We start from the raw sequence: 11,812 nt of genomic DNA on the forward strand, positions 1-11,812 counted from the left end.
GCTTTTGTTACTAAATTTATAATCTAAATAATTGGTAGTTAAAATTTTGGTACCTAATTGGATACCAATTTTAAAACTATTTAATAATAATATAAACTAATTTAGAAACCAATTTTTTTAATTTATAAAATAATATTTAATTTAGTTATTATAACAACTAATTATTTTTTTCTCTAAAATTAGTTTTTATTTCATAATTTTTTTTAAAATTAATTAACGGAGTTTTTCCTTATAACTAATAAATCAGATTTCTGTGAGCATATTAAAAGAAGATAACTATTTACTAATTATTTCAAACTTTGTTGAGAGACTCATATAACACTTATGCTACAACATTTCCATTTTTATATACATCAATTTTGTTTAAGTATGAATTCAAACTGTTATTTTAAAAGTAAAATAAAATTTTCATATTCTCTCTGATTTTTTAACTATCATAAGTAGTATTTAAATATATTCAATGAACGTTGAAATCATGATCAAAATAGTAAAATTTACCATTTCTGGTTTTATCGTTGGTCAAACATTTGCTTTTTGGTCTGAAAAAACAAACTTATACCCTACTGTACGTTCAAGACCATGATGAGTTTTGTACTTATGAATATACAACTTTCATTATTTATAAATAAATTGGTTAAATATATTTTTATTGTTCTTGTATTATGCAAAATTAATTTTTTTTTCGTTAAAATTTTAAATATTTTTATATTTATAACAAGAAAATTATTTTAATAAATTCAATTTTTTCTGTTACATGCAAAATAAATTTTCAGCATAAATTATATTATAATATTTACCTAAATAATGAATTAATATAAAATATTTTAATATCTTATTTGTCATATAAAAAATTAATAAATATTTATTCTAATAATACTTTTAACATAGATTATATTATATTATTATAATATTTATATAAACAATGAAAGCATAAAATATTTTAATATCTTATTTTTTATTTAAAAAAACTAATAAATATTTATTTTAATAATTTTTTTTATTACAATATTTAGAAGGTATAAAGTTTAAGAAAAAAAACAATTTCAAATAAAAATAAAGACAAAAAAATACTTTAACGCTAAATAAAAATAACTTTACCAATAAGTTTAAGAAGTGTTACTAACACTTCTGTGTTACTTCTTAAGTAGATCCTAAATTAGAAAATAAAATAAACTAACTTAAGTAATCTATTAAATTTGTAGTAAATATTCTCTTAAATATTAAAAAAAATTAAATTATGTCTGAATTTCACTAAAATACATTTTAAGACTAAACGATGAATATTCAATAGTTTGAAAAATTATATGGACACTCTTTTAAAATTTTGTCAATTCTTTTTTTTAATATCTATTCTTTTCTATTCCTACATTACCTCCTTATTATGTATGCATTATATTAATTCCTTAATAGACTAAAAAATATTATACTTTATTGCTGAAAAGATTAAAAAAAGTAAAAATCATGTGCAGTGTAAGTAATAGTGTAATTTACTTTAAATTATTAAATAATTTGATTACTTTAGGACCACATAAAAGAGGATCCATAATTCTTGGGATTAAGATGCCAATTGGCATTGACATATGAAACAATAGCCAAGTCTCATTACCATGGTGCTTTGGCCATGCACAGTTCTGATTTTGGTGGTGAGCACTTTTCACTGTCAAAGAATGAGGTTTTCAGATTGTAGAGGACTAGTCCAAGAGAGAGAGCACAGTGTTCTAGGGTCATGCAAAACGGTGAACCAAGTAGACAGAAGTGAGACAGAAACAATGTGAAGGTTTCTATCACACAGAAAGTGCAACAATATAACAAAATCCTTGTTCTATCTATTGTTTTGGGTCAAAGTAAAAGTCACAGTTAACAACCAAGCTACTAGTTTCAATTTTTAGGCTGAATAGAGGTAAAAAAAACATAAGTGTTTTCCATCATTGCAGCCAACAGTACTCAGTACAAGTAAAAGGTTTAAGTGGTAATCTTTCTGCTGTGTTAAACTGAAATTGAGGAGCAAGACAAGGTTTCTTAGCAGTTCATGATATTGGTAGCTTCGTTTCTGATTATTTAACCTTTTTCAACAAATATTGGTAATAGTTAAATCCTAAACTTGAGGTAAATAAAGGTGAAGGTCAAGATGCTTTTATTCAAACTTTATCTTTACGTGTTGAATAAAAACTAAAAAGAAAAGCATGGTCTTAACAGCATTAAATATTGGATTACAATATTGTAAAGCAATATTGAACTGGGAGATTCTTTTGTATATTTGGTTTCTTTCTTGCTTTAGTAGGAGCTGGCTCCCTCCTTTTCCTTTTCTTCCACATCTTCACACTAGCTTTTCATGTTTTCTTGCCCTCCATGTGGGTCTTGCCCTAAGAAACCATCCAACATTAGCTGCATTGCATTACGTTGCTCACAAGTTTTGTCTCCCTTGGACTTGTTCTGTTCATTTCCTTGTGTGAAGCTCCCAAAAGGGAAGAAAGTATTCATTTTTCTTTGAGGGTGCCTGCATTTTCTTCTCATTGCCACTGTTTTCATCATTCCACATTTCTCATTGGGAAAAGTACCCCACAGTGATAGCTTCTTCCCACCGGCTTTTGTTGGTTTCTGTCAGTGTTGCACCACATAACTTCTTCTCACTACAAGGTTGAGTTGAGAAGTTGATGTACAAGTTTTGATTTTTGTGCCATTGGATTCTGGTTGCTGTGGTGCATTGAAGTTGATTAAGTGAATTGAAGTAGGATTAGTAGAATGGCAGGAGGAGGAGGAGCTGCACCACCACCCAAGCAGGATGAGCATCAACCACATCCAGTGAAAGATCAATTACCAAATGTTTCTTTCTGCATTACAAGTCCTCCTCCCTGGCGTAAGATCACTGCTACATTGGAACCATTTTCTTACACTTTTTTGCTCTTTTTTGTCACATAACCACTCTGGTGTGGAATTGCGTTAACATTTATGGATTTCATTGCATTCATGTTTTCATAAGTTACATTCATGTTCAACATGTTGATTGAGTTTTAGAACTTGTGTTAATTAAGCGGAGGCAATCCTACTTGGTTTCCAACATTACCTGGTGATGCTAGGCACAACTGTTCTGATTCCCAGCTCTCTTGTTCCCCAGATGGGAGGAGGAAATGTAAGAACCTGTTGGATGCTCTTCTCACTTCTTAGCTTCAAAAACTGTTTTCTAAAACAATTTAATCACTTTCTCTCGTCCAGAATTTCCTGTTCAGTTTTGAAAATGCTTTCCTAAACAAATGTTGTTACAATTTACAACCACAAAGTAAAAACAACTGGGAGATATTTTCTCATGTTCTTCCTTCTCTCAATTCCACCATCTTTTTTCTTATTGTCTGAGCAATATCGTTTATTGCATTTTGACAATAGAAATCAAACACACTAAGTTTCAAAAAGAGAGATGGAGGAACTTTTATTACTGTTAACTCATAAATCTTATCGATGTTGCAATTTTGCTTCCATAGGAAGAGAAAGCGAAAGTGATTCAGACTCTACTGTTTGTGGCTGGCATAAACACTTTTTTCCAAACATTCTTTGGGACTCGTTTGCCTGCAGTTATTGGAGGATCCTACACCTTTGTGCCAACAACCATTTCAATCATTCTGGCAGGTCGCTACAGTGACATTGTGAATCCTCTGGAGGTTGGTTGGTTCATCACAAACCTCGTTGTTCTTTATGTTTTCTTTTTCTTTTGTCGTTATTTCGTCATCTTTGTTCACCTGCATTGCAACAAACATGCAGAAATTTGAGAGGATAATGCGCGGAACACAGGGTGCCCTCATTGTTGCCTCAACCCTACAAATTGTTCTTGGCTTCAGTGGCCTTTGGCGCAATGTAGTGAGGTTATTCAACCTGCCCTGTCTAAAATAGTTGAACTTAGTGCTACTTTTTCTCACACTTTTCTTTTAACTTAGTGCTAATTCTTATATACTATTCTCCACTTCTCAATTAGAGATAATAATCATTTTGTCAATTAGTAACAACCCTTTTTTCATTTTACTTCATTCAAAAGCATCATAGACTGACCTCATTTTCAGTTATAATTATAGATACAATTTTATCCATTCTGAAAGTTATTGATTTGTCTTGGCCTCTTGAAATCATATTCATGAATAACTTTTATGTATTTTTTAGGTTTTTGAGTCCTCTCTCTGCTGTTCCCTTGGTTGCTCTATCAGGCTTTGGGCTGTATGAACTGGGTTTTCCTGTGGTATACATATCTGCAAAAAGGACTAGTTCTTGTTTCCTTTACATTTTTTAAAAATTATAATGTTTGATTCCCACTGTGTTGAATGAGGCTTTTGAATCCAGCTTGCAAAGTGTGTGGAGATTGGGCTGCCAGAAATCATCATCCTAGTAGTTTTTTCACAGGTGATTAATAAATTTATAACTTTCTTGAAGCTAATCTCTTTTCTGTTAATTGAAGCATTATACACATTTTTTCAACACTACCAAGTGTGCCAAACACACATCCGATTAAACTGTATTAACTTTTTATGTTTTTTTTTTCCTTTCTTCACTAATTTGACATGCTTTTTTTTGCAGTACATTCCTCATATGATGAAAGGAGAAAAACCTATCTTTGATCGCTTTGCAGTTATATTCTCAGTGGCAATTGTGTGGATTTATGCTCATCTTCTTACAGTAGGTGGAGCTTACAGAAATTCAGCTCCTAAAACTCAAATTACTTGCAGGACTGATCGTGCTGGAATTATAGGGGGTGCACCTTGGTATCCATCTTTTGATTTTTCCAATAATAGTACTGTACACTGCTACCTACATGTTTGGACTGTCTTAGATGATAGCAAAATAATGGGGTCTCCATTTGTCAAAACATATTTTCAGGATAAGAATCCCATATCCTTTTCAATGGGGAGCTCCTACATTTGATGCTGGAGAAGCTTTTGCTATGATGACTGCTTCATTTGTTGCACTAGTAGAGGTTAGTTTATTTGTATATTTCCATATGCATTGTTATTGCAATGTCCTTTCTCTTTTCTGTTGTGTTGCACACTGATTAAGTACTTTTCTCTTACATAAAATTTACTTGTTCAACAGTCAACTGGCGCCTTCATTGCTGTGTCAAGGTACGCAAGTGCAACACCAATTCCACCTTCAGTTCTTAGCCGTGGTGTTGGTTGGCAGGTAAAAAACAGATACTAAGAACTACTACATTCCTTAATGTTTTCACTTTTCTAATTTTTTATGATAGTTAATCATGGTTATCTGAATGCATCAGGGAGTAGGAATTCTGTTGTCTGGAATATTTGGCACAGGAAATGGATCGTCAGTGTCTGTGTAAGACCCTAATTCAATATAGTTCCATGTTATTTGACACATTTTTATTCTCCTTGTGCAAATTGTATAACATAACATCATTGGCTTTTCATTTCCCAGAGAGAATGCAGGACTGCTGGCTTTGACACGTGTAGGTAGTAGAAGAGTTGTTCAAATATCAGCTGCCTTCATGATCTTCTTCTCAATTCTTGGTGATTTTTCTAAGGCTGAAAATTCTTCTGATGTGATTTTGTTTCCTTTTGAACATAAACTTGAGCCTAATTATTTGTTATGAGGTGTGTAGGAAAGTTTGGAGCCGTTTTTGCTTCAATTCCAGCTCCAATAGTTGCAGCTTTATATTGTCTTTTCTTTGCCTATGTAGGTAAGTATTAGTATCAATGAACATAGAGAAGCAGGACCTGAATTATATAAATTCATTCAGCTTGATTCATTTACTCTCTTTTTTGTTTGTTCCCACAACACAGGCTCAGCAGGACTAGGCTTCCTTCAATTTTGCAATTTAAACAGCTTTAGAACTAAATTCATCTTAGGATTCTCCATTTTCATGGGCTTCTCCATTCCACAATACTTCAATGAGTACACAGCATTCAAAGGCTACGGTCCTGTACACACAAGAGCAAGATGGGTATCAAGCTTTACTCCTTCATTCTTCTAATTTTGAAGCAATATCTAAGTTTTATGCAGCATCATTTTGTTTGACCAATCACTGAAAAAAAGACATTGGTGAGCAACACAACAAAATGAATACACATTTGACTAAATAATGTGGTTTGATTTTGATAGTTCAATGACATGATGAATGTGCCATTTGCATCTGAGGCATTTGTTGCTGGTACCTTAGCACTTGTCTTGGATGTTACACTGAGAAAGAAAGACAACCAAAGTAGAAAAGACAGAGGCATGCAGTGGTGGGACAAATTCCGATCCTTCAAGACAGATACCAGGAGTGAGGAGTTTTACTCACTACCTTTTAATCTCAACAAGTTTTTCCCTTCTGTGTGATTCCATTGGATAGTTTTACAAGTAGTTTTACAAAAGAAAAAGAGTATTCTTTTCTTTATTTTAACTACAAATTAATGTAGCAATAAACATATTATTGTTGTAAGGTAGCTTAATGCTTATTTCTGCCAACAGTTACTTGTTTTGTCTCACACACAATCTTCATGTGTAGAAATAGATGGTTCTTCTAATTCTAAAATATCTCTACATTTATTATCAAAGAAAGTGCTTTTATTGCCTGTCACTTGCTTCTATAATTGCCTTTCTTTATTACCAAAATAATTCGACTTATTATTAAATATTTTAATTAAAAAATTATGAAAAAAATAACTTTTTAAAAATATATTTTAATTAGTTTTTTTACTTTTTAATGTGTGAAGTATTAAAAAATAAAAATTGAAAAGAGAAAGTTAGTGATTATATCAGATATTAAAGATAAAAGTTAAATGAAGAAAAAAAGTTAACAATTTAATAAAACAGATTGATAATAGTTTAAAGATTGATAAAAGTAAGATGTTTTTCTATGTTATAAAGATTTTGTAATGGCTTGAAAATATTAGTAGAATTAAGTAGTGTAACTTACTTTTAATATGTGCATGAGTATTTCTGCATGCATGCAGATAGAATAGTTTAAGAGGATCTCAAATACAAATATCTTCGTAAACATTTATAAAAATAATTAACTACTATATTAATTAAATTATATATTATTTTAGATATTAAAAAATTTGTTAATATATAAAGTAGTTTTTATTATTAATAAAATTTCTAAACTAGTTTTTAAATTGATATCTAGTTAACTATAAAATTTAAATTAATTGGTAGCTAAAACCTTAATAACATATTGTACCGGGATGACCGACCGGTCCATGGACCCGGTCAATCCAAGCATTAAGACCCTACTTTAAGGTATGAGGTCGACCACGTGTCATATGTGGCCGACCGACATAAGGTGCTCAAGTCAAACCGTTGACCTAATTAGCAAAGGTCAACCCACGGTTAGGAAACGACCTAATCCAACCCTAATCGCTAAACAACCCCCTAATCCGGCCCAACAACAAGGGCCCATCAAGGTAATATAAATATCACGCATTCCAAGGAAGAAGGTACGTCATTATCTACAGTATTCTAACCAGCCGAATACGATACCCCACTGACTTGAGCGTTGGAGTGCCATCTGCAGGTACCCCACCAGCCTGAGGAGTCGTTCAGCGAGAAGGACCGAAGGAGGAAGTGAGACACGACCGACCGAGTGACACCCGAAGACAATAGTTCTCCCAACCCCCAACCTAGTTCGAGAACAATTGGCGCCCACCGTGGGGCCGAGGAGAGCCAGCAGAGACCACAGCAGTAGATGGTATCAACCCGCAGCATGGCAAGCATGACTAAAGCAGATCAAACAACAATAATGATGGCCCTTCAGAGGGAACTAGCAGAGATGAGGAAGGCGCACGAGGAAGCCACTAAGAAGAACGAGGAGGAAATCAAAAGCCTCCAAGAAGAGAACAAGCGGATGAAGAAGCTGGTCGAGGGGGTGCCGTCCCTCGCCATGACCAATCAGGCCGGCAGGTCCCACGCCACCGGGGCCGGCCTCCAGGCCGAGAAAGACACCAAGAACAACTTCACTCTGGAAATGGATGGAGAATCCCATCCCAGCAAGACAATCAACACTACCGCTTCGGCGGGTCCGGACCGGCGCCATCCCTTCACCGACCGTGTCATGGAAACCCCCCTGCCGGACAAGTGGAAAGGCTTCAACAGGGATCGGTACGATGGGACGACCGACCCAGATGAGCACGTGGATGCATACACGACCCACATGAGCCTGTACACCACGGATGACGCAGTGTTTTGCCGAATCTTCCCAACCTCTCTAAAGGGCAGCGCTCTAAGCTGGTTCACCAAGCTCCCAGCACACTCTATAGATTGTTTCGAAACCCTGATAGCGAAGTTCGACGTCCAGTTCGCAACAAGCCGCCCCCACCACCTAACATCCATAGCACTGGTCGGCATTCGTCAAGAGAAGGGAGAGTCCCTCAGAACGTTCATTGACCGGTTCAACAAGACCGCTATGAGCATTCGCAACCTCAACCCCGAGGTGGCAATGCACCACATGCTGACCGCCCTCAGACCCGACCCATTTGCCGATAGCCTGTGTATGCAGCTGGCTCCCAACCTCGACGATCTTAGACGCCGAGCGGCGAAATTCATGCAGCTGGAGGAACTTCGTGAATTCAGAAACAACGCCTGAGCCGAAGCAAGCGGGGAAAAGAAGGAGGATAGGGAGCGATAAGGAAGGTCCCGAACCGGTCGGGACCAGAAAAGGGACAATCGTGGACCCCGCTTCTCCTGCTACACACCTCTGAACGCGGAAAGGAGCAAAATTTTGCAAGAGGCCCTGAGCGCCGAGCTAATACCACCGCCCCGAAGGGCCTTGAGCCCAGAAAACGCCGACCGCAGCAAAAGGTGCCGGTACCATAAGAATACCGGCCACTCTACCGAAGAGTGCCAAGCAATGAAGGACAAAATCGAAGAACTCATTCAAGCCGGGCACCTCAGACGCTTTGTGCGTGGGACCCGGGAGACGCGTCGCTCCCTATGCAATGAGCAAACGCCTAAAAGAAGAGACCGAACCCCCCCCCCCCCCCAGGCCCACGAGAAGGTGACAGGCAGGAAGACCGACAGGGACGAAGAGACGACCCCCCACAAGCCGAAACTCGCAAAGGCCGAGAGGTGATTAACACCATAGTCGGAGGGTTCGGTGGCGGAGGCAGTACCAACAGCGCACGCAAGAAGCACCTACGCGCCGTCCACCAAGTAAACCTCGTCTCCGCCCGGCCAAGGATGCCACCGATCACGTTCACAGATGAAGATTTCAAGGGGATAGACCCGACCCAGGACGACCCCATGGTGATATCGGTCGATATCGATAACTTTACGATCAAGAAGACCCTTGTGGATCAAGGGAGCTCGGTCGACATATTATACTGGAAGACCTTCAAAGCCATGAGAATCCCGGAGGAGGAAATGATGCCCTACAACGACCACGTGGTTGGCTTCTCGGGGGAACGCGTAGGGACGAGGGGTTACATAGAGTTGTACACAACGTTCGGCCTTGAAGGGGCCAGCAAAACCCTCAAGATCAGATATCTGGTCATAAACGCCACCACATCCTACAACATCCTCCTCGGCAGGTCGTCCCTCAACAAGCTAGGAGCGATCGTCTCCACGCCCCACCTAGCAATGAAATTCCCTTCCCTCTCAGGCGACATCCTGACCATCCACGTAGATCAAAAGGTCGCCCGAGAGTGCTACGCCGAAAGCCTACGAGTCGAGCCTACACAACAGAGGCCCAGCGGCAGCCGTTCGCCCAAGCGCAAGATCACCGACCGTGGGAGAAGCCCCCATCGGCACTCCCCCCCAACCAAAGAAGGACATCACCATGGCAGATCTGGACCCCAGGGAAATCGAGCCAAGACTCGAAGCCAAGGACGAGCTACGCCGGGCCGAACTTGACGGGGAAGACCGGTACACGAGCACAGGCACGGCAATGGCCGCCGTCGATGCGGACTTCGTTCACCAAACTCTCAAGAGGAATGTAGACTTCTTTGCCTGGACGAAGGCCGACGTACCAGGCGTCTATCCGGACATCATCACCCATCGCCTCTTGGTGTATAAAGAAGCCCGCCCGGTAGCACAAAAGAAAAGAAACCATGGAGAGGACAAGCGGCTGGCCGCACGAAGTGAGGCCGAGAAGCTCCTAAAAGCCGGCTTTATAGCCGAGGCACGATACTCCACTTGGCTGGCCAACGTCGTGATGGTCAAAAAGTCAAGCGGCAAATGGCGGATGTGCGTAGATTATAAAGATCTCAACAAGGCATGCCCCAAAGACTCATATCCCCTTCCCAACATCGATCGGCTCGTAAACGGAGCGGCCGGTCACAAAATATTGAGCTTCTTAGACGCCTACTCCGGCTACAACCAGATCAGCATGCATTATAGCGATAGAGGTAAAACGGCTTTCACGACGGATGGCGCAAACTACTTTTACAAGGTAATGTCGTTCGGCCTAAAGAACGCCGGGGCTACCTACCAGAGACTCATGGACAAGATTTTCAAAGGGATGATCGGCAGAAGCGTAGAGGTGTACGTGGATGACATCGTGGTGAAGTCCAACTCGTGCGGCCAACACATAAAAGACCTACAAGAAGTTTTCGATGCCCTAAGAAGGGTCAACATGCGCCTTAACCCCGAGAAGTGTGCGTTCAGCGTTGAAAGTGGCAAGTTCCTTGGCTTTATGCTGACCCACAGAGGGATCGAGGCGAACCCCGACAAATGCAAGGCCATAACAGAAATGAGAAGCCCGAAAAACTTGAAGGAAATTCAACAGCTGCTTGGCCGGCTGACAGCACTCTCCAGATTTGTACCCCGCCTCGCCGAACAGATCTGGCCGATAGCCACAATGCTCCGCAAAACTTCGAAATTCAGCTGGAACGAGGAGTGCGAACAAATCTTCGGCCAGCTCAAAGAATTCCTGTCTTTGCCGGCCGTCATCAAAAAGCCCCGACTAGACCTACCTATAGTGGTCTACCTAGCGGTATCAGAGGAAGCGGTCAGCGCCGCCCTCGTCCAAGAAGTGGACCGCGAAGAACACCCCGTGTACTTCGTTAGCCGGACGCTCCATGCAGCCGAGACCAGGTACCAAATGATAGAGAAGGTGGCACTAGCCCTGGTGCTGACAACGAGGAAAATGCGCCCATACTTCCAGAACCACGAAATTAGGGTAAGGACCAACTATCCTATATACAAAATTTTGTCTAAGCCCGACCTTGCAGGACGGATGATAGAGTGGTCGATCGAACTTTCCGAATTCGACATCAAGTACGAACCAAGAGGTGTCATTAAATCCTAATGCTTGGCAGATTTCGCAGCCGAGCTCCCCAGAAACACAAAAACCTCGGCCAAATGGGTCCTCTACGTGGACGGCTCGTCCAACAAAACGGCCTGTGGAGCCGGGGTCGTCCTCGAGGGGCCTGGGGACTTGCTGATCGAACAAGCCCTCCAGTTCTCCTTCAAAGCAACGAACAACCAAGCGGAATACGAGGCCATACTGGCTGGCCTCAACTTAGCAAATGACCTAGGCGCGCGGGAGGACGCATGCAAGAGCGACTCCCGACTGGTCGTCGGTCAAATCAAAGGAGAATTCGATGTCAAGGAGCCCCTCCTCCAACGATATTACCACACCGTCCGTAACGTCATGGCCAAATTCGACACGGTGGCGGTCCAGCACATACCACGGGAGGAAAACGAGCGTGTCGATGCACTCTCACGCTTGGCATCTTCGAAAAAACAAAGCCACCACCGATCGGTCGTCCAGTTGCGATTAGCACAGCCGAGCGTAGGTAACGCCGAATGCATGACAATCACCGAGACCCACACATGGATGACCCCGATCACCCAGTACTTGGAGCACGGAACATGCCAACCGGGCGAAGAGAAGAGC

At 40.2% G+C, this 11,812-nt stretch overlaps 1 protein-coding gene across 2 annotated transcripts; it reads left to right on the forward strand.

Moving 5' to 3' along the window:
* The first annotated feature begins 2,220 nt into the window (after positions 1–2,220).
* On the forward strand, positions 2,221–6,510 carry LOC137806491 (nucleobase-ascorbate transporter 6-like). 2 transcript variants are annotated; one of them, XM_068606640.1, is made up of 14 exons: positions 2,221–2,857; positions 3,033–3,130; positions 3,477–3,653; positions 3,754–3,854; positions 4,147–4,222; positions 4,324–4,383; positions 4,558–4,742; positions 4,858–4,954; positions 5,071–5,157; positions 5,252–5,310; positions 5,410–5,501; positions 5,594–5,671; positions 5,775–5,935; positions 6,094–6,510. In XM_068606640.1, exons 1-14 carry the CDS (start codon positions 2,743–2,745, stop codon positions 6,310–6,312), a joined length of 1,605 nt encoding a protein of 534 aa, XP_068462741.1. In that variant the 5' UTR covers positions 2,221–2,742; the 3' UTR covers positions 6,313–6,510. The 2 variants fall into 2 exon arrangements, with proteins under 2 accessions (XP_068462741.1, XP_068462742.1); XM_068606641.1 differs by having other exon boundaries at positions 2,729–2,857; positions 3,016–3,130.
* The last annotated feature ends 5,302 nt before the right edge of the window (positions 6,511–11,812 follow it).

The sequence above is a fragment of the Phaseolus vulgaris genome, chromosome 3, assembly GCF_000499845.2.
Source record: "Phaseolus vulgaris cultivar G19833 chromosome 3, P. vulgaris v2.0, whole genome shotgun sequence".
In the NCBI taxonomy this organism is placed as follows: Eukaryota; Viridiplantae; Streptophyta; class Magnoliopsida; order Fabales; family Fabaceae; genus Phaseolus; species Phaseolus vulgaris.

What these genes read in the sequence shown, in the direction of transcription:
- LOC137806491 (XM_068606640.1), top strand. Translation starts at nt 2,743, where the DNA reads ATGGCAGGAGGAGGAGGAGCTGCACCACCACCCAAGCAGGATGAGCAT. An exon ending in CCCAGATGGGAGGAGGAAAT is followed by an intron (nt 3,131 to 3,476) that starts GTAAGAACCTGT and finishes TTGCTTCCATAG; the next exon opens with GAAGAGAAAGCGAAAGTGAT. An exon ending in ACATTGTGAATCCTCTGGAG is followed by an intron (nt 3,654 to 3,753) that starts GTTGGTTGGTTC and finishes ACAAACATGCAG; the next exon opens with AAATTTGAGAGGATAATGCG.